This window comes from Copadichromis virginalis, linkage group LG8 (assembly GCF_057382275.1).
Source record: "Copadichromis virginalis isolate Kocher_CV1m ecotype Utaka linkage group LG8, C_Virginalis_male_GT1.1, whole genome shotgun sequence".
Lineage (NCBI taxonomy): Eukaryota > Metazoa > Chordata > Actinopteri > Cichliformes > Cichlidae > Copadichromis > Copadichromis virginalis.
The window spans coordinates 23,452,803-23,475,844 of NC_140625.1; the positions used below are offsets into that span (position 1 = coordinate 23,452,803).

Genomic DNA, 23,042 nt, shown 5'->3' on the forward strand with positions numbered 1-23,042 from the left:
TTCTTTGCAAACTTTTATTGAGACAAAAACAATAAATTACAAGAAATGTGGATAAATAAATATTTGACTATTTCTGTTTTACCTTCCTTTTCATGGACAGAAGATCAACAGTAGTAACAAAACGGGGCAGGGGGGAAATGTATGGCAACAAACTAAACGCTGCTCAGTCTCGACTGAGTCCTGAGCTGAATCTTCGTCAGCTTCAGAAAAGTCAGAATCTCAGATTCTGCTGCTGTGCAGCTTTCACGAGGAGTCGTTTATTTTATCTCAAACTTTTCCGTCCAGAGGAGTACACTATGAAGCAGACACATTTCAACACAACTCCAGTCTGCTACAGCTGTGATTAACTTTACTTATTTCTATTAATAGTATTACTGTTTATTTCCTTTGCCACTTCATCATATGAATTATTTTGTGAGGGTCAGGACTGCTGTCCTGCAGCGTGAATGTCTTGGGTTTTCTCCAGGTGTGCACGTTAGGTTAACAGGTGCCTGTAGATGTGACTGTGAGTGTAATTAGAATGGCGATGTGTATTTTTTATATGATGGTGAAGAACAATCACGTTTTCTATTTCTGTTATTCTTATTGGCATAATTTTAATATACTTACCAAGGGTCAATAGGTACTGTATTAACAATACTAAATACTAAAAAATATACTAATACTAAAAAAACAAAAACTCCTTACAATGATTTAGGAGCGATCTGGTGACAGTCCATTTCCAGCTTGATGGTGGACCACACCACAGGACAGAAGTGATAACTTCTTGCTGGTTTCCAGATCAGATTTACGTTTTGGATTTGCAGCTAGGAAAACTGCAGACCAATTAAGATCTGCAGAGACAAGCAGGAGCAATGAAACGTATTGTTGGCATCGTTGATTTGAGCGCCTTGAAGCGACTGTTGTGATTTGCCGCTATGTAAATAAAATTGAATTGAATTTGATTGAAGTCACTGTAAACACACAGCTGTTTTTGAGCAGGTTTTCCTGTACTGCCTTATGTGTTGTTAGTTTGTCACTGGGCTGCTTTTTGCTGTTGATTTTAAACCAAAACTCTGAACAACAACAACAAAACAACTTCAGGCTTGCTACCTCGCTAACTCATTAACCTCGCTTCGTAGTTCACTCCTCTGGAGACGTGAACTGACAACATTTCCCGCGCTCTCTCTGTTTTCAGCAGCTGTAGGGACTTGCTGTACTCAAGCAGACCAAACACTGATTGTGCGAAAAGGCTCAGAGGTCATTCAAATGCTTGTCAACAGTCCTTACAGCAGGTTTCAAGATGAGCGGGAGAGCTAACCGGAGGGCACCGCAGCATCGTTACAGTACTGCAGCAGCAGGACTCTAAAAAGGTGACGTTTCAGCAAACAAAAGAGCGGTCTCTGTCTGAATAACATTAGCTGCAGATGGGAAATAAAGTGTCGGCAGGAGGTCAGACCTGTAAAGAAGGGAGCGCTGGTTCTGAAGGTGTGTCTGTTGAAAAGGGGACAAAAGACAAGCCGCTTTAAGAGGTGAATCCTCCGCCAGGTTCAGGTCTGCAGCGGGAATGTCAGGTCCACCTGAAACAGGCCTGCGGTTGTTTTATCCTCAGCAGCTCTACAGCCCCTTCAGGGAGGAGACTTTCTTCTTCCGAGCAGCTAACATCTCATAGAACGGGTCTTTGCTGATGGCAGCCCTGCAGAGAGAAGGACAGCAGTTCCACTTTTTCTTCATCGTCATCATTAGTTTGACCCTCTGCAGGGAGAGAAAACAAAACTGAAACTCACTTGATGCTTTTGATCCATTCGTCCTTCTCCTCCACAGTTGGGGCGGAGATTCTGTAGAAAGTGTGGTTTCCCTCGACGACGCGGCCGTCTGCCTCCGTCTTGCAGGCCTTGATCACCTGATCTTTGTGGTTGGGGATGAACAGCTCGAAGCAGTTCTGAGAGAGATCATGGTTGAGGCAGGAAGGCGAGTAAACAAGTTACATGTGTGATCGGTTGTTTTCGCTCTGTACTGAACGTGTTCAACGCTGTAATAAAAACTTTATATAAACTTTATATAAACTGTTGATCCATCAGCAGGTTGAGGGTGGACGGTCACGTGTTCATTGTTCATTTGCTGGAGTTATCGTTGGGTACGTTGTGGTTTTTTTTAAATGCTTTTTCAGGCTTGCACCTGTGTAGTATATGTACTTTTTTTTTTTAAAACCCTATTTTTGGATAAAGTCATCAAATATTTGAAGCCAATGGAAAAAGTGGCTAAATCTCTGGCTCCTCCAGGTACGACTTTAGGCTTCCTCCAAAATTAAAAACTTGACGACCACAAGAGCGACCCCACAGCTTGTGAGCAGATGCACGTATGTTACCATTTTGAAACTCCTACGTGACATCGTTCTTGATTTACTGTGTTCACAAGATTTTTATAGAACTTGGCCTCTGACCTTGAGGTCGAGGTCACTCAGATTGAAGCTCGTCCTAACTTTTTATTAGATGCACGGTATGAATTTCAAAATCCCATGTTGCCTCGTTCTCAAGTTGTCACATTCACAAACTTGGTTGTCCATGCTGAAGATTATAACCTTTAGTTTTTAATTATGCGTCCATAATAATCATGGGAGTAACTAAGGAAAACATGCAAAATAAGGACTAGTATCACAAGAAAATCAAAGTCATCATTACTTTGGAGACATGGTTACACGGTTTATTTTTGCTTTGCTTTTTGAAATCCTTTGTAAGCTGCTTTCAGCAGCTCCCTTATTAACAGAGGGTCGCCACAGCGGTTAGCTCTGCATGTTTGATTTGGCAGATTTATGTGGGATGCTGTTCCTGACGCAAACCCAAAGAGATTTGTGTCCCCTCCTGTTTTTGCCATCTTTTTCTGATCTCTGAGACTTTGATCTCTTCAATCACAGGACAAAAACAAAGAGAGCAGCGGTTTACCGGCTTCTTTGAGTCCTCGACTTCTCTGATGCTTAGATTTTCCAGTGGAATAATCCCTCTGGGTTCTTTGTCCTTTTAAACAGCAGAAAGAAAAAAAAAATAGTTCAGGCTGTCCACAGTTACATCCAGTAATCATTTATTTTCACAGTGAAACAAGAAGTACTCACAGTGGTGTATTCAAAGTAGTAGAGACAGTTATCAGTGAGAATAAACCAGCGCCGCTTCCAGGTCTTCACTCTTCCACCTGAGGATGGATTAAAGGTGAGTTATGACATCGGTAAACTGAATGCTGATGTTGACGGCGACACTCTGAAGCACACTGATGACACAATTCAGCAGGTTAAGTAAAGCCTACTGACTGCAACAGCTGAGGTTAAAACGTGAGTCAGTGGGCAGTTCAAGGAGTCCAGCAGTTAGAGGCAGATGTGAAGCGCTAATACCTTCACATCAGGACATGATAGCGAAAAGCAGCAGGTGAACCGGATGTAAAAACTAATTATCACAGTAAAACTGTGATGGGTAGGTGAATGCACACAGCCAGTGGCAGGACAGAAATGACGGGGTGGTGGGCAGGGGCAGCTCAGAAAGCAAAGCGGTGCATTAAAGCTGGCGAGTGTGAGGATACATACCTCCTGAAGTCAAAACCATGAAACACAAACAGACAAGAAGAGCGTCAACAGGAGAGTAAAACATTTCACTCAACTTTGATTAATGTTTCAATAAAAAGATCTCTCATCGTCTCGTTAAAGCCGCTGTTACATATCTGGTCCACTAGAGGGACGACCTGTTTGTAGAAACTGAACATACCGAGTTTGAGCAACCACCCTTCTCTGTCGGGGTTGAAGAAGGTGTGTGTGAGGTCATTCCCATCATCCTCTGGGATCTTAAAAGGTTCGTTCTTGATGCTGTCGTACAGGTTCTGCATAGATGGTGACATCATTTAGATCATGCGGGTAGCTACTATTTATCCTTACCTTTATCTTAACTTCTACTTATTTACAACACAAACATTTATCAGCAAATTTCAACTCTGGGGTTATGATTTATCAAAATAAACTTAAGTAAAAACAACAAATACACTCAGAGAATACAACAGAATAATGTGTTGGCTACTTCAGCTATGAAATAAATAGAAATGGTGTTTACACGGGTGAAACTGTTGCATAATAACTTATTTAAAAAAACTCAAACACAGGAACATTTTCAAAGTGTATCATTTATACATTTTAGACATGTTCACTTGAGCCTTTGCCAGGAATTTCAAAAAGCTGAAACCACAAGCTGAACCCCCACTTTACTCCTTTAAAAAAGCAGTTTCTTGGTAAATAATTTTTAGTCATTGAGACACCCATTTATGATTAACAGCCTGAGATGTTTTAAAAATAATTGGAATTGAGCTTTTCTGCATTATTTGTTGGAATGTGTTGTAATGAGGGACTTTTACGTGCTGTCTGGACCGTTCAGTTTGAATACACTGACATTTTTGAGAAACCTTCTCGTCTCCACCACAGAACAGAAAAATGAAGCATCTCTAGCTCATTCTTCGTTTGTGGTTTCTGCTCAGACTTTTGGCTCCATTTGTGGTTGAACGTAAGGTGCTAATGTTACACTAATCAGGAATGTAACTTCAATATGACGCTTGGCTTGCAAAACCACAAGGTCACAAACAACAGCTGCAAGTACCTATTATCATATCATGTGTCACGGTTATAATCATAACAATCACAGCTACAGTCATCGGACAGCCGGTGCTTTCCAAGTTGTTTAAATGTCCACCAGAAACTCCACAGCGCATTCATATTTCCACACACATGGACCATCAGATGTGCTGTTCTGTCTGAATTCACAGGGCCTGAACACATAGTGAGTATATCACACAGGGTGCTGTGGACTTCCTGAACTTCACTCACCCTGAGCAGGTCCTCCGGTAGGTCTCCTCCATCATTGATTCCTCTGTTCATTGCTGTGAATTTCTGAACAGAGGGTTTGTCCTTCACGTTGGGGTTGTGTAGACTGGTGTTCAACATGATCACGGCGAACGACAACACGTAACAGGTATCTGCAAACAGACACAGTGTGTGTTTGTATGTTTTCCGAGTCAGGCTGTTAGAAAGACCACAGTGAGTTTAAACGATTAACTGAAAACCACTGAGGTGCTGCTATACCTTTGTGTAGAGTGTTAGTTAAAAGAAATTACATTCCCAGACAACTACAGTCATAGTTGGTTGTATGTATTTGTTCACTATCAGGTCCATCCAGTGCAGACATAGAACACAGTGTGCTAATTATCAAATAACACCTTACGTACAAACCGCATGCTATACTTTTCCAAAAACCTGTGTGCTCTGTCCAGTAAGCAGCACAACCTTCACCTATTTGCACATTCCTCATATTACCCATGTCAGGAAGCAGAAGGGAAGATCCTCGTGTCTGCAAGTCAAAATATCTTTGAACAAGATGGTGAACTACAAATTTCCCCCAGTGCATCAGTATGAGACTTTGTGTGTGATGTGTAAAAACTGTGTGGTGAGTAGGTGAATGTGGCTGAGTGCTCACTAAGAGTAAAAAAGCAAGAACTCTAGAAGTTCCTGAGCTAAAGAGAAGCGAAGATAAGTTAACAACAAACAAAAAACAAACAAACAGGTAAATCTTTATATTAAAGTTAGTTTAATATGCAGGTCCTGGCCTAAAACGATGACATTAAAATTATTGTAACTTTTGCTTTGCTTCGTATTCTAGTTATGTTTCTGTGAGTATTAGATAATACATTTAGATCAACTCGGTCGTTTAAAATGTGCTGAATAAATAAAGGTGACTTGATTTAAACGAAAAACGGAAATGCGCATTAAACTAAATATAAATCATTACTGGTGTGTTTTCCTGCTCAGTGGAAAATTGTAGAGCCCTACATACAGTGTGTGAATGGAATAAATGCTGTAAAAATGAAAAAAAGATGGAAGAAAAATGGTTTTATTATTGAACAACTTCTTTATTTTCACTCTGTAATATGTAAAAACTGTGACCATAAACCGTTTTTTCCTCACGTACCGATGCTCTGAAACACTCCGGGGTTGCAGTGACAGTATCGCCGAGCAAACGCCTCCATCATGCGGTCGATTTTCTGGGCCTCGCCGGGCAGCCTAAAGCTCCACAGAAACTGCCTGAGAGCCTGAACCAGGTTCAAGTCTGTGAACTCGTGAAGCTCCAGGAAGGCGTGCAGGACCTTGATGTTGAATTCATCTCTGCACGACACACGAAATCCCACACACAAACACACACCCACGTGTGCACGCACACAGGAGTAAACAGAAGAGAAACTGTGTCAGCTCTGTTCAACTCAAGAGAATCAAATTAAAGGATGCTCTTGTTGAACTGCTTATGCACCAAAATCTATATCCAGTATACAGCACAATTTCTCCTGTAACACACAGAAGATGTGGTAGTAATAATAATAATAATAATAATAATAATAATCTGTTTTTTTTTTAAACTGGCCTTTTATTACTTATAAGGAATAAACTTTTTAAAGAGGAGTGAAGAATAAAATGTGAGATGGTCTGAACTCCTGCTATTGTCCATGTAGGCTCAAGACTGTCCTTTTTTGATAGCACATGTCAAAACTGTCTACTGGAAAGGACATCATTAATACTGCTTACCTCTCGCCCAGATAGTCCCCGATGGCGGTTTTGTTAAGCCCCTCCCCCTTATACAGAAACTGGGCAATGTCTTCACTGGTGTTTTTCAGCAGCGAACAGTCGATCAAGAAGCGAATGCCCTGAGGAAGAAAATCAAAACACACACCCCAGAACGAACATCACACACTGAATGAAAACAAGCAGTTCAGAGAAGTTTGTAGTTCATTTTAGTAATTTTGTATGGGGGAGTTTTGGTTGTTTTTTTTTCTTCTTTCTACCCATTCAAGACCAATAATCCATAAAATATCTCCTTTTAGAAAAACACCTGTTACAGTATCACCTGGTTGTTCAGGGGTAGCGTCAAACTGTGGGTGCAAACAACCAGGAGTAAAAAAAGTACACAGAGTACATGGCTTTAATAAAAACAAACAAACAACCAAAACAGAGTCAGGGTGTCAAATTTAAAGACCAATCACACTAATGGTGTTTCAGGAAAAGGCTGGAGTTACATTTTAATACATGATGCAAATGCAAAAAACAAGGTTTGTGTATTTTATATCCTTGTCAGCTGATAGAGGACACTTTTCCTAAACTAAACTAAAACAGACTGATAATCAGTAGCTGAACTCACATGAAAGAAGAAAGCACTGCTGCATAAATGTATTTACCTTCGCAGGATCCATGTTGAACTTTTTTCGGCCCATGGCCATCTGTCTATTCCTTTGCATGTTTTTCCTAAAATAACATTTTAAAAAACATAAACCATTAGTGTGTAAATCATATTTATTCATCACCAGTGAATTTAAATTTTCAATGCCAGCCCAGCTCTCTGTTACAACAGCCTGGCTTTTATCACCTAGAATGGAAAATATTGGATGGATTTTTTTTTTTGTTTTCTTAGTCAAAGGAAATGTCTGTTAGACCTGCCTGCGTAGCACCGATGTTCTAAAAACAACCTCAGTAACAGTCATGCTGCCCATGTTGTGCAGAAAGTTATTTCAGCATATATGCAAGTTCACTTCCCGCCTGGGGGCGTCTGTATTCAGTAACGGTCGTAGGCTAGACTCCCCATGCTAGGGACCTATGGGATCTTCGATATCGAATATCTTCGATATTGATGCCGAAACATCTAGTAGTTCAGAGTTCCAACATTCGGAAGAAGGGACTGCTCTCATAGCTAGAGACTGACGAGGTACAACATACATGCTACAGCAAGGGGGAGCCAGGACGACAGGTCAGGGGGGAGATATCATCATCTCCATATGAGATTGGCCCCAAGTGTGATAGAAATTGAGTGTGACAGGAACTGACCTGAAAGACAGGATCATGGTGAAGCTTAAAACCCAGATCCTCCATGAGAGTACATGAAGTACTCTCAGATACAAGATCAAGGGAGGTGCCTAAGCCTTGCTCTTGGAAACTGCCAAGCAAAAACTCACAGCCTTGTGGTCTGCGTCTGGCAGTAGAAAAGAACAAAATGAACATTGCAGACATCGAGGACAGCTACAAGTACCTGGGGATCCCAGGCAAATGGGAACTACTAAGAGGCTGCTAGGAAAGCTGCAACTACTTGCAGAAGGTCCTGAGGAGTCAGCTCAACGGTAAGATCAGGTGATGCCCTGCCCATGACCCTGCGGCACTAATCATGGCAGTACAGGAACAAGCTCTGAGCACAAGATCCATAAAGGCTGGGGTCTATCACACCAGGCAAGACCCCAGGTACAGGCTGTGTAAAGACGCCCCTGAGACAATGCAGCACATAACAGTAGGGTGGAAGATGCTAGCAGGCAGGGCATACATGGAACACCATAACCAAGTAGCTGGCATAGATCCTGTGGGACTTCCAGATACAGACAGACAAAATGGTGGTGGCTAACCAACTAGGCATAGTGGTGGTAGACAAACAGAAGAAGACGGCCATAGTGATAGATGTAGCGATACTGAATGACAGCAACATCAGGAAGAAGGAACACGAGAAGCTGGAGAAGTATCCAGGGCTCAAAGAAGAGCTGGTAAAGATGTATAGGGTGAAGGTAACAGTGGTCCCAGTAGTACTCGGAGCACTAGGTGCAGTGGCTCCCAAGCTAGGCGAGTGGCTCCGGCAGATCCCAGGAACAATATCCAAGATCTCTGTCCAGAAGAGTGCAGTCCTAGGAACAGCTAAGATACTGCGCAGGAGCCTCAAGCTCCCAGACCTCTGGTAGAGGACCTGACAAGCTTGAAGGATAAAGGATGAGAGGGGAATTATATGATAAACATAGAAAAGAAAGACATTTTCCAAACATAACTGCCAGTGTTGTCATGTTTCTTTGTGAAATAAAGCCAAACTTCAGGATGTTCTTCCACCATGATTTCTTTATCTTCTAAGTTTCTAGTGGTCCAGACAAATCCTCTTTATGTTATTGTTATGCAATATGCAGCTCTCAATAAACATGTCAAACTATTTTGACAACAGTTGACTGAAACCAGTTTGTGATTCATATCCTTAGTGAATATCTGCCTTGAATGTCAAAATAAGCAGTCTGAAGACTTTTCATGTCCCACTGGCAACCTTAATTGGGCTTATATTCTGCTAATTATCTGATGGATTAATCAATAATCCCATAAGGCAGTGCTCTAATGGTTGGACAGATTTTTTTGGTCTTTTCTCTGACTAGAAATCCTCCAAAACAAAGGCTGAGGAGAGTGCTGCTGCCTACGCACAAGCACAGAAATGGTAGTTGAGAGATAGTTTACCTCTCTTCAGTCAGGCCCAGGTTTTCAATCTCGCTGGTCACCTCTGCTATCTCATCCTTCAGCCTCTGAGTGCAGACAGAAAGAGAAGGGAAAGAAGTGATGAAACAGAAGGGGGAAGGAGAAGGGATCATTATTTTGATTGTTTTTTTTTTGAGTACAGAAGCTGAAGGGAAACAGCAGCAGACATCTACATGTGCCATTTGTGTGATATCTAACCCTTCAGAGGAGCCCTCTGGAGATGCTTTGATCTTGCTGTCACAATGAATTACACATGGTGGTCTGTTCCACCTACATCTCACTGACCAACATCCATACAAGCACTTCCCACTAAAGAGATGACCCACTAAAACCCCTAAAAATGCAGATATGACTCACACACTCGCAGACAGACTCATCATTTTTCTCTGCTGGGTTACATGCAACAGCCACCCTTTAAAAGAAACCTCTCTGGGATCTGTAACACCTGTTCCGGGGTCAGAGCCTACAACCCCTCCTGTCCCCTCTTTCCCCCTTCATACCACTCCCCTCCCCGCTGCTGACCCAAATTTACCAGACTATACCCCCACACCCAATGTCAACATTGGTGGGGAGACAGGAATACGCAGGATCAAAGACTTTTGATTGCCAATGGTCCTGAGAAGAGAAAGAAATAAAGACACAATAATAACAACAAAAGGCTAAGATAATTACAGAAAATGGACAGAAGCAGATGAATCGGTTCTTAGACATATGAGGTTGTGAAAACAAGGCTACATCACCATCAGCTAAGGTAAATAAGAACTGTGTCCTCTGTCTCCACTACTGGAATATTTCATGGCTCATTACCCATCAGGCCCTGAGGGAAAGACAGGGCGGGGCTTAGTGAAGAGAGACGCTAAACGAGTCGACCTTGATAATAAACTCCATCCATCAGTTTACACAGTGCTGTTGCCTGGAGGCTGTGTGTTTGAGTGTTTCTTTGTGTGTGTTGTGGATGCCCACCACACTGACAGCTCTCTGCTATAGATCAGGCTCAAAATATTTTTTTGGCTTACCTTATTAAATCTCAGTTTAAAAGAAAATGGGCCTAATGTCACTTTTGTTTGAGTCATCTCTTGCTGCTGATATCATTCAGCAACTACCAGCAGATACATTTCTCATTCTTCTGTGTGCTTGAGCAGGCCTCATCAAAAACCTTAAAGTATCAAATTCTTCCAGCGGATCACTTCCCTCTCAAAAGTAGAATGGGAGGGCTGAGCCCTCAGCAACCAGGTCCCAGATTGGGTTAAGAACAGAGACACACTTGCTTGGGTTCATTTTCAGATTTGGCTTTTTGATAAAGACATGAGATATGCAAAGTGGTTAGGGTTGGTTCAGCTGACCCTGAACCATCTTTTGGTTAGGCTGCTGGAGGCGTAGGCTCTAGGGGGACATCCCATGATGTACTGGGAATTTCTTGACTTCTTTTCACATCCCACGTGTTTATATATTTCAGAACTGTGTATACAGTTTGCATTAATGTCCTTGTCTCTCATCCCTCAAAGTCTTCGTTAAAAAATATGTTGCTAATTTTTATAAATGAGTAAACAGACAATAAAGCAGGGCATGGTTTCTCAGTCCAATCAAAACTCTATATGTCTGGTTTGAAAAGATGGTGATCGTCAAAATGCTCAGACTTCCAAATGGAACTACACAAACCAATAAAGTACATTACATTGCACTGGCTATGTCCATCTTTTATATACAGTCCATTAGGGTTATGGTGATGGATTCTGATGTCGGTGGTCGACGATAGTGACAACTTGCCAATAAAGCTGATCTTTATGTCATTTTCCCAACAAGGCACGATAATCTAAATAATCTTACAAGAGACACAAACTGAAACCAACAAGTTACTCCTGAGTCAAATTCATTGGAGATTAATTTGTTTCAGTTCTAAATGAGTTGCAATGACACTTGCATGTCCAACTTTATGCAAACAAGCATATAAAACTAAAACACTGTTTTAACAAACAATCTGACATATGGAAATGGACGGTGAGTCCTTGTTGTGTGTTGTGTAATTTTCTGATTGACTTTTATCCTTCAAGTAGGTTGAATTTACATTAAAGTCACAAGGCCAGCTTTATCCTCTATCTCACGTAACAAATTTCTCCACATCAAGAACTGACACAGGCAGTCCTGCTAATTTATTTAAGCTTGTAGAGGGAACTAAAGCAGGGGGTTAATGTGTCTCTCCAGGCTGAGAGAGCCAGAGGACACATGCATATTAGAGGTACATCCCCCTCAGACAAAGACGATCATCTGTCTTCAGTGTATACAGTAACGCTCTGGTGGTCATAGCCGTATACACCCTACCCTCCAAACACACACACACACCTCCCCAGACACAGTGGTCTAGACTTGGAGGTGAAAAATCTTCTCAAGGACACACAGAGAGAAAAGAATTAAAGACAAAGACAAAACAACACAAAGCAGGGTTTGTAACTCCTGTGTGTCTCTGCTCTGGGGAAAAAAAAAGTTTTGAAAAATAAAATGTTCCAGACAACCACAGGGTGCAGAGAAAGGACAAAAACAAAATCCTGTTTCATTGCTGCTCAGTTAAGAAAGCATTTTATCCAGGCAGTAATTAAGACAGAAAACAGAGACAGGATAAAAGAGTAAACATCCACTAGTACTTTCACAGAAGAATGGGAATGTGATTCCCCTATAATTATGAAATGACGTACAGGGACTAGTGGGGCAGGAACTCAAACACTTTACCAAACTAAGTTTCATCATGATTTTTAAAAGACTGTTAATTAATTCAGTGATAGCTGCCAGAGCAATGAATAGAGAGCTAAAAGAAATACTCTTAATGCAGTGTAACATCACTGATAACTGGTTCACATTACTATTAAAACTTAACAACCAGTTTTCCAAAATACTGTGTTGGGAAAAACACATATATATCCATAATTAAGGAAATTATCATTACATTAAATCTAGATTTCCCAACAGGTAAATGTGGGACACAGCTTTTACTCTAGTAAACCAGCTCCCAGTTTGGGTTCAGGGGACAAAGCCTCTCTACCTTTCTGATAAAGCTAATATAAGGGCTGGATAAATGATACCTACTTTATGCTGCTACAGACCCCATGTTAATGTGGACCTGGATTATTTACAACTCAGTATTTTTATTCTTTGGATTCTAGTGCGGTAACTTGACAGGGTTTACAGTTCAAAATAATCCTCATTCATTTTATAAATAAATGGTACAGGTCCTTGGTTCATCCTCTGTCCAAAACAAGCAGTTTTAGCTCTTCTCCATTTAAACCATTTTTCTGCCGATTGGCTGTCACTTGCAAACAGATGGTTTGAACAACACACTTAAGATCACTAACATCATATAGAATCAAGAGCAAACTCTCCTTGTAGACCAGGTCTACAAGGAGAAACTGTGCCAAACAAAAACAAATGTTTGACTTTAGACCATGACATTTAAAGTGGTGCAAAATAGATTTGCTTTTTAGCAGACCTCAAGGATCAGATCTTTAAGGGATGCTGAAATGCTGAAAGAAATAAGAGAACTTAATTTCAAACCAACCCTATGTACTTCAAGGGTCAGTAATTCAGTCGGTTTTCATTATGTGAAGGTAGAATTTTGCACAACTTTTTAAAGTTATTAGAGAAAGAAAGCAGCTGATTCGGAGGAGGTCAGGCAGGGACTTTTATCAGGTTTGACTGAATTTTAAAGTCACACCAGCACCACCTGCCCTACTCATCATGAGAGTTAAGAGTTTCTCGACTCTGATTAAATACAAAGCAAGCTGAAAGATAACTATCTAGCTATCAGAACACAAGGAGATGACTTTAAAGGTCAGTCAAATTTAAATCTGGTTTAAGTGTTTTTCAGGGGCGGAGGGGGTTCCATGGACCAATTCCTGAAACCTTTTGATCACATCTTTTTGGCACCAGAATTGGCCCAACCAGTGGAGGTAAACAGGTGCCAACAAAGGATCTGGTTCTGCTGGAAGATTACTCTTCCAACTTTAATAATAATGATTGAAATATTATGGATGGATGCTTAGTAAATGAAATTATATTGGGACAAAGAGTGGTTGAGTTTCTGATGCACATACAAGTGACTTTATTTACATCCATCTGGTCAAGTGGACATACCTATGTGCATCCAGTTCCACAATAAATTAGATTAGATAATTATAAAACAAGACATATTTCAGACTTTCATGCTTTAAACCCCAGATGAGCTCAGCTTGGAAAGGACATCAACTGGCTCGGACAAAGAATGTGAGTGTACTCTTACCTGTATGTCCTGCAGCAGCTCTTGTTTTCTGCGCCGGATGCTCTCCAGCTCCTGACGCTCCTCTGGACTCAGGTCATCAGGCACTGAGGACAGAAGTATACGCAACACTAAATAAGAGACCAAATACTCTCCCTCAGATAGAGAAGAAATACAAATGTGAAAATCCCCTCTGGAATCAAACTGAAATTAAACAAAAACTACAAGAAAACCATACACACAAATGAAGAACAGAGATCTGAAATTCCCACTGCTCAGGGTCACTATGGCAACACAATCTTTGATCCGTCATATACCCACCACACCACCCCACCACCACCCAAAATTCAGTCCTGAACTAGAGGAAGAAAGAAAACCTCTCTGTCTTATATAAACACACAAACACACACAATCATTTTCATATCTTAGTGATGACATCTCAGTGACATAATGCTTTCCCTAGCTGCTGACCCTAACCATCAAAAATGAATGCCTAACTCTAACCCAAAACTTAACCATAACCTAACTTTAACTTTGACACTAAAACCACATTTTGAGCCTCAAAAATGCCTTCAGACTCATGGGACAGGCAATTCGTCCCCATAAGTATAGTAGCATGCCAATCTTCTGTCCTCACATGTATACACACACGCACTCACTCACGCACACACACACTCTTGGTGAGGTTATATTACTGCAGTGGTTGAGAAACTTTTTCTGGCATGTCCCTTTCAGAGGTCAAAAAAGCCCAAGCACCATAGTTGTTACCAGCAAAAGGGAATAAAAAGTGAAATTAAGATCAACATGATAACATCGGTAGTAACTTTGTCCCAAACCATATTCTTCCTCTGGTCATCCACACAAGTAAAAACAAAAAAATAAAAAAACAATAATACTATTTGCTATTTACTACAAGATAATAAGAGACTATAGTGTGAATGATTTATTCACATGAGCTCAGTACTTAAATCTCAGCATGTATTTAAATTACAAAAACTGCACCAACACTCACAGCTCCTGGATAATTAATCTTAATAACTGATGATTCTTGCTTTTAAGGAAGGCCTTGGTGAACTTTAGAGAAAACTCTGCACTGACAGGTATAACAGCAAATTAAAACAGAAAAAAAAAACCTAAAACAAAACAAAAACCAAGTGTGTATTAATAATGTAATTATGAAAGCACAACTATACACAACTAGAGGAAAGAATTTTAATGTTGGTCTGGTTTGATTAATTCTGTGATCACACCTTTCCCAAGGAGCCTTTATGACACTGTGATGAGTCTGTATGATGTATGTGTACTTCCTAAATTTTATAATCTGACACATACAATCCATATCATAATAATAAAAACTGAAACTAATAGAACACAAAATAAAGTAAAACAATAGATCTATCAGATCAGATTTCATGTACTATCATGAACTTTATAACATGAGCTGAAGGTTTTGTTACTGAAACAGGATGTTTGTTTTTGGTCTATAAAGAAAAGAAAAAAAACAGTCAGACCTCACATACAAACCTCAAAGAAAACATCTGATGACTAACAGTTGGCACATTAGACTTGATATATTAGTGTACCTATCAAAGTTGAATGGTGTTCCTCCTTATGAGAAACACCCCAACCGTACATGAACGAATGTGTACGCTGATAGAAGGGAGGTTCATGTACCCACAGACACCCAATATATCTGCAGAACAACGATAACACAGGAACAGACAAGAGCTGCTGATACACGTACTTGTGGTTTTTCTTAAGAAAGCTTGAGTGGAAAGAAAAGGAAAGGAAAAAAAAGTGTAAAAACAACACATCGGGTTGGCTCAGGACAGGATTTTGTAGGTTCGCTATGATTATAATGTTATCTTTTTTTGACAGAAATCTCAATTTCCTGTTAATTTTGAGCATTGTTTAAACAAAAACTTCCATTTTGATTGAACAAACGAATCCCCAGATAAGAAACCTGGTTGAAAATATATGAACATTTTCATGATTTTCCTCTGGGACTCAGGCTCAGGGACCACAGCACCATTGTGCTGATGTGGAATATTTCTTGTTTCACACATACATATTTGCACACAGCTCACCTCTACATTGTCAACAGTGAATCTTCCTCTTGTCTGTGCTTCACAATAAAACTACTGTATGAAATGCTCTAACCTAAGAAAAAGTGGAAGAAAGGTCACAATTGACGTTGAAAAACAAGCAGCCAGAGAGGACAAATCACGCTGTGCTGCTGCTGTCTGTCGGCCTCATTAGAGAAGTCCTGCTGAGAGATTCAAGTCAACTGTTCACTTCACTTTGCCATTGTGACCATGTTACTGAGTGTCAACCTCTGCAGAAACATTTATCAAATGTTTAACACATAAGGTACTCTAGGCTCGTGTTAGTATGTTGTACAATATAACTAAAATACAAATTGTTAATCAGGGAGTTTTTACAACTTCTTGGAGTCTAAACGTTTTCACAGCCTTTTGGGATGCCCACCACTTTAAAGACTGGCGTGTGAAGGTTAGCTTTGAAAACCAAACTTGCTTTTTTTCTTATTTTCTGATCGGTGGTAAGGTTGGCTTGAACAGGAAAGGAAGCTAGCTCCCTGCAAAGGTGTACAAGAAACTGATCAAAGAACAAAAAATAGAAACAGACAGTGGCTGCACTTAACAGCTTCCCTTGTTTTTAATTGCTTGGGCTCCCCTAACTCTGAGGGCTTCTCTATTACAACTTCTGTCCTTTAAACGACAGGACCGAAACAGGCAACAAAATCCAGAAGTAGCCCAGAGACTACTTGTTCCACATATTTTTCACACTGCCCCCTGGTGACAGCACACAGGTACAACATGTAGCTGTTTTATATACGGTAGGCTGTGCGTAGGACATCATGACATAACATCGGACACATAGTTTTGACTGTATTTGTGAGGGGCAGCCAATCTGCAGAGAGATGGCTTAAAGAGTGGGGGGGGGGGTTACGTGGCTTTGTGATGGCTGTACTGGAGTAATGTTTACTTTGGGTTTCTTCGCTTCTTTTACAGTATCGTTCAACTTCACAGTGGCACACATAGTTTACTGGTCTCAAACCTGCTAGTCAGTAGCACACTGTATTATTTTTTTAGCGGTTGATAAACAGCTTGTAGGTGCACTGCCTCTTTCAGGTGGTAGATGCACATTACTAACAGACACTGGTAAATTAAGAGAAAATATTTTTTTCGCTTAACATCTTAATGAGTAAAGCTTAACAACTTTATACAAGATGTAATCTAGCTGAGGACAAATCTTACAGATCATTTCTATATTATCAGTTAATACCAGACTGGACTATGAAATGTAAGTAAATTCTCACCAAAAGTTCTCATAGAAAACAAAAGTATGACAATCTAAGCAAACTTGTAATTACAGTACGTTTTTGTCAAACCATTTAAAAGACTTGGGACCTCCAGACATCTGTGATTCTGTCAAAATCCAAAAATGGCACCGAAGGATTCAATATAATTTGTATTTGTCAGACTTATAAACAGTGATGAACTGGCTAGTCACGCACACCCCTGACCCACAAAAGGAGGTTTAAGTAGGCTGCAGCAGCTCTTATTATAAACCTGAGGGCATAAACAACAAACTATGTGAGTATCGAGTCAGTGAAACTGGCATTCACACTGACTTCCCCTCTATGCTAAGAGAGGAAATAAAACAAACGATTTATGACAGCTTGTGAAAGAAAATATCGTCCTTTTCTCAAACTGACACACACACGCACACACAGACACACACACACACACACACACACACACACACACACACACACACACAGTCTGGCATAAATACCAAGACACCTCATCTCACTCTGCAAACCAGCTGCTCTGCATAGTCTCAAGGGCACTGAGTGTGTATTAGTGTCTGTGCTAGGACCAGCTGCTTGGCACATCCAACCATCAAACCTAGGCCTAAAGTTTGCTCTATAACCTGCTTCCACCGTCTGCACCACATCACATCCTCCTGAAGCAGAGAGACAAAAAAACCGCATCAGTCAAGCTACAGTTAGCATCTGTTCTGGTTTCCGTTCTCAAAAAGTTTCACAAGAGGACATGCACTCATTCAGGATAACTGAACACCTACACATTTGCGTCATAATTCTAATACTCATACCCAAGAAAGCTTCTGTCTGCCGAGAGACGCCACCGGCAACAAGAATGGTCCCAGTACAACCAGCTCAGGCCAGTTTATAGCTCTGAAGTCCACACAGCTTTAGGTTTATCATCACTTCCAGTAAAAGAAAAAGCGTGTTTCTTTCAAATAAACCAGCTTTGACCAAACTTTCCAATCCCTAACCCAAATCCTGTGGTCCTCCAGTCTAACCTCTGTAGTCCTTATAACCTCATTCCAGCAAAGGAGGGAGGGCAGCAAATGAGGATAAGGACAAATGTGTGTTTAAGAGGGGGGGAAACCCTTGAACTCTCATCTCTCTCCCCCTCCTCTTCCTTCTGTCCATCTTGACTCCTCCCTTGCTCATTTACTCCATCAATGAACGGACTCCCCCACGTGGAGACTGGGGACCAGGAGGAAATTTTTAAAAAAGGATGGGGGGTACAGCTTCACATGAGCAAGGACATTGTTTGCCTTCCAGCCCAATGAAGCAGTTTTAGCCAGTAAAAAACAAACAAGCAAGCATTTCAAACTCTCTTTCAAAGACTGTATTAAGCTTATTTGCTGTTTATTTAGTGTCTTTGACCTCCAGAAAGCAGTTTTCCTTTCATCCACAGCCACTGAATCAGCTGACTGTGTTTTAATGGTTAACACGGAAATGTATAGATCTTTGTTAAGTGATGCAACTCAGGCTCCATGCAGTTAATACCACGTGTAGCCATGAACCGAAGGCCTGTTCAGAGCTGGAAATAACCCTTGTGCGTCTCCAAAACAAAGCCATACCAAAATATATGGTAAAGCAATGAGAAGGCTGACTCACTTCTCCTGGGGATGGAAAATGCAGCCAATATCAAAAACAACAGTTTATTCTTCTTTCTCTGCTCATCACATGTGTTTGCCACCAGAAAGTACCATGACCCAGGACCTAAGGCAAAGCAGTTTGGTTACGACAAGAAAAATATCTGTACTTTGAGCTCTCAGCGTCTCGTAATGCTCACAAGGCAGTAATTGTCTGTTTCAGTGTTCACAAGCCCATAATTGTCCATTTCAAGGATAACTGGCTCAACAGTAAGGATATAATCCTCCCTGGTTGCATTTGTACAGCCTTAAGACTAAGTCCAATAAGCAATGAGGCTAAAACTGATAAAATGAGAAAAGAACATGAGGGGGAACACGATGTGCCCCGGAGAAGAAATACTTAAATTACAGAGAAATAAAGTGCGGGCATTATAAAATGTCAGCTGCAGTGCACAGAAAGTGGAAGAAACACACTACTAAAATGATGCTCCAAAGTAAGGTGAAATAAAGCTTTTAATGCAGTTCATATTACAGGAAGTTCATTTTGATAGCTTTCCCTTGCTCTTATGAACATTAAGCCATCTATTTTTCAGAATAAGGTGGGGCACCATCCTGTATGAGATTCTGTATGTATCCTGTCTGTCATTTTCACAGGAAACAGCAGCGGTGCTGCGAAGACGCTGATTTATAATCCAAATTCATAACTATACGTGTGCGTGTGTTTACAGCCTCCTGTGTTGTTGACAACTCTTTGCAGTTTTGAGTGCAGTTCATTCACTTCCGAACCAATAAATGGTTGCATTGATTGTATTTATAGACTCATCTGGTGCTGCACAATAAGTATAGCCCCCCAGGAGGTCTGGCACCGACCCAGATTAATAATAATAGATCTCTTGTGCCAGTTAATAAAGACTGCCAAAGAGCATTAATAAGTCAGACACATGAGGACTTGTTGCTTTCGCTCTGAGTACAGGATATTAAATGCCAAAACACATACTAAAAAAGTACCTGCTACTGGAGCGAGCTCGCCTCGCTTACCTATCCATAACTATGCACAAAGTTATGCTAGTGCGCTAGCTATCCGTGTTAGCCTCTAGGTTAACGCTGTTTAACTAAACCGCGTCAGGTAACTTACCAACTTCGTCTTCCATTTCCAGAACCATGTTCCACTGTTGGTCAGCGCTGTCCCCAGGAAACCACGCTAAAGGTGACACTTTTTAAGTAACTTTAAAGCCCAAATGAGTGGCTATAGTGTGTCTAGTTTTTCAGTCAGTTACCGTTAGACTGGCAGTTGATGACAACTGACTACGAAGAGACAGCCGGTGTCTGGCAGGATGATGGGGGCGTGGCTTAAGCGGCAACAGCCAATCAAAGACCTATCTATGTGTCTATCTGTCTGTCTGTCTTCAGAAATTAAAAATAAAAATAGGTATGGGTTATTGTATTCATATCCTTTATACTTCATATCCTTTACTTTCTGGTGCTCACTTACGCAGAAGGGGTCGCCAAGGGAGTTTTTACACCGGATGTCTTTTCTTACGCAAACTCAAAGGATCTGTGTCTCCTCCCGGGATCACTTCGTGGAGCTGCTGGTTATCAGGTAAATCTACACTGTGAAAATATAAATTCACAAGCAGACAATTTCTTTATTTCATTTAGGTATACAACTATAGAGGCCTCAACTATAGTATACAGTGTATAGAATAGGATATATGTTTGTGTATGTACTGCATAGTATATATGCATATGCATATACTATATGCATAGTATACACACACTTATGAACTTCATTAGGTACACCTTGCTAGTACTGGGAATGTTGGCCAGAGACTTTGGTCCATAGTGACATGATAGCATCAGATTTGTTGGTTCTATGTCCTTCATGTGACTCCAGTTCCATAACATCCTAAATGTGCTCTATTCGACTGAGATCTGGTGAATGTGGAGGTCATTTGAGTACAGTGACCACATTGTCACGTTCAAAAAACCTAACTAAGCTTTTTTGATGAGTTACGTTATCCCGTTGCAAGCAGCCATCAGAAGATTGGTCATTGTGGTCATAAAGGTACTCGGGTAGATTGTTGTGTTTCATTGATGGTGAGTTGGTACTAAGGGGCCCAAAGTGTGCAAAGAAAATATCTCTCACATCATTATATTTTGCTTAAGGGACATTCTGACCCTGCCATCCAAATGTCCGAGCAGAAATCATTACTCATCAGACCAGGCAACATTTTTGCAATCTTCTGCTGTCAAAATGTGGTGATTCTGTGTGAATTGTAGCCTCAATTTCCTGTTATTAGCTGACAGCAGTGGCAAATGGTGGTATCTTCTACTGACGTAGCCCATCTGCTTCAAGGTTTCCGGTGCTGTGTGTTCAGAGATGGTCTTGTCTATACCTTGGTTGTAACAACTTGTTAAGTAAGTTATACCGTTGCCCTCCTATCAGAGCAATGGTTTAAGGTTTCCCCCCCAAACCTCAGACCTCAGCAAGAAATTTGCCCATTTTTTCTCCAGAGAACTGTGGCTCACAGGATAATTTCTCTTTTTCTCTGCAAATCCTAGAGATTATTATGCTAGAAAATCCTAGCAGATGAGATCTTTCTGAATTATGCAGACCAGCATATCTGACTCCAACTATGTACAGAGAGATAGATAGATAATTTTGTGTAGTAAAAAACTGAAAATTACAGCAACATGATATGTTTGCAACTTCAGATTTGTATGTTTTTATGTCTATACTGATTAATGTGTGAGCTAAAATCACCTTTAATGGCTTTTGGGCTGGGGATTTTGACAAAGTGACATACTTGTCTCTACATTTAATGTTATAATAATAGTACCCACCCGCTGGAAAAGAGAAATATATTTAACAACGAGGGTGTGAAGCCAGAGGAAGCTGGGTTTGATATCAGAGATAGCCTGCCTGTGTGAAAAAGGAAGGGAGAGGAGAGGGTGTAGTGAAGGACGGAGGAAAGGAGGGAAAAGGATTGCAGCTGTGCGCCTGAATTGGTGCTTTATTCAGAGTTCGGACACGTCAAAACAGGATATGTTGGGGTGGGGTAAGGAAGAGCTGCTGCTGTTTAACAGCTTAAAGGGTCAGCTCGGAAAACATTAAAAACAGTTTGCTTTAAGGGGGACTTTTTCTGGTTATGATACAAACAGCTCACAGTGAGGTCAGTCCGTTATCAAGAGTGAAAAAAGGACTTTTAAAGAAGCGGCTGCTAATTTTCACACTGAGATAGAGGGCTAGCATATTTAAAAGCTTGGATGCACTGAACTAAACTGTCTGCACAAGTTGAGGTAACTGAACCAGTAAGTCTTCAATCAGGGCTGACAAAGCAGGCCTTAAAAAAAGTCCACTTCTCATTTGAACTTCATAAATCATAAATATCAACAAGTTTGTGAAGTTTGTCAGCAAAATCACATCAATTTCTGTTAATATTATAGAATTGTGCTGTTACAATGTTTGTCTTTATCAGCCTCATTCCTCTTTTTCTGCACACCAAGTAACTTTAAACGAAGAACAGCTCTCTTAATTTAACAGCAAACTAGAAAACATGAAAACATTTCAAGAGGAGGGTGCTAAAATCGTAATGTCAAAGCAGGCTACAGTTTACCTGATCGACTAAAGGGTTTAGGAACAAAATAAAGAAAGAGAAGCTATAAGAAGCTGCTGGAAAGTCATAAAAGCTCAAGGTAAATGGATGTAACCTGTGTGCTGCTTTCATGGCGTTATAACGGCTTCTGAATGAGCACCCTGACACAACATGAAAGCACCTGCACAGAGGGAGAGCAGTGGGCAGCGATGGAGATTATGTCACTCTGTGCAGCACCCACTGGAGAGGAGGATCCTGGACAAGACCGTGATGGGTGTGCGTCATGTTCTCGAATCGAGCCCACCATCTCACACAAACACATACACACTGACTCATGTATGTACACAGAAATGTCACACACACGCACACACACACACGCACACTACAGAGTGCTCTGTGTCTTGATAGCCTAACTGAAAATCACCAAGGCAACTGAACACTGATAGCACTTTGTGCCAGTCTTGCACTCCACGTCGCTCTGAGCAACATAAAACCAACAAAAAGCTGCGATAACAACAATAATGTTTCATTTTTAAGCACTTTTTTCAAACTCATGAACACCTTGTAATCCTTGAAATCTGCTCACAAATACCCGACAACACATTTTCTATCCAAACCAAGAAGACGGGGTTCCTAAAAAGCTCTCACCTGCAGCAGGTGGCCCCGGGCGGACTGTAGGGCAGAGAAATGCCTGGAAACTGGACGCACAAAGCTCACTTACAGTCCCCATCACACCAGTCAGGAGTTTCAGTGTTTCAGTATCCTCTTTGCAGCATCTTCTTTTTAGTCGTCCTTAAGCCTGCGTCATGTTTTACTAAAAGCAACTCTGGACTCCTTGGAAAAAAAAAAAGGCGGTTTTCGCTCCTGACGGCTACCAGACTCTGATGAACTCTCTGAAAAATACTCTCCACTCGCTCTCCCCCTCTCTCTCTCCCTCTCTCACGCTCTCTCCTCGCTT

At 40.9% G+C, this 23,042-nt stretch overlaps 1 protein-coding gene and 1 long non-coding RNA gene across 4 annotated transcripts in view; one reads left to right on the top strand and one right to left on the bottom strand.

Annotated features, from left to right (window-relative positions):
* LOC146703430 (cytohesin-1-like) lies at positions 1-22,847 on the bottom strand. Of its 3 annotated transcripts, none has more exons than XM_085466662.1 (12): positions 22,733-22,847; positions 13,578-13,660; positions 9,293-9,357; positions 7,225-7,291; positions 6,578-6,696; positions 5,970-6,163; positions 4,832-4,980; positions 3,729-3,840; positions 3,089-3,165; positions 2,922-2,993; positions 1,767-1,921; positions 1-1,675 (listed from the first exon to the last, which is right to left on the bottom strand). In XM_085466662.1, the coding sequence occupies exons 1-12, from the start codon at positions 22,812-22,814 to the stop codon at positions 1,597-1,599; spliced, it is 1,254 nt and encodes a 417-aa protein (XP_085322788.1). In that variant the 5' UTR covers positions 22,815-22,847; the 3' UTR covers positions 1-1,596. The 3 variants fall into 3 exon arrangements, with proteins under 3 accessions (XP_085322788.1, XP_085322786.1, XP_085322787.1); XM_085466660.1 differs by lacking the exon at positions 22,733-22,847 and adding an exon at positions 19,624-19,795; XM_085466661.1 differs by lacking the exons at positions 1-1,675; positions 1,767-1,921; positions 22,733-22,847 and adding an exon at positions 19,624-19,795 and having other exon boundaries at positions 2,657-2,993; positions 3,089-3,167; positions 3,728-3,840.
* Positions 19,872-23,042, top strand: part of LOC146703431 (uncharacterized) — a 14,058-nt gene continuing 10,887 nt past the window's right edge. The window contains exon 1 of the long non-coding RNA XR_014922003.1: positions 19,872-20,088. This is a non-coding gene — a long non-coding RNA (uncharacterized LOC146703431). The remainder of the gene's footprint in view (positions 20,089-23,042) is intronic.

What these genes read in the sequence shown, in the direction of transcription:
- LOC146703430 (XM_085466662.1), bottom strand. Translation starts at nt 22,814, where the DNA reads ATGGGGACTGTAAGTGAGCTTTGTGCGTCCAGTTTCCAGGCATTTCTC. An exon ending in GGGGACTATCTGGGCGAGAG is followed by an intron (nt 6,164 to 6,577) that starts GTAAGCAGTATT and finishes TGTGTCGTGCAG; the next exon opens with AGATGAATTCAACATCAAGG. An exon ending in CGGAGTGTTTCAGAGCATCG is followed by an intron (nt 4,981 to 5,969) that starts GTACGTGAGGAA and finishes GTCTGTTTGCAG; the next exon opens with ATACCTGTTACGTGTTGTCG.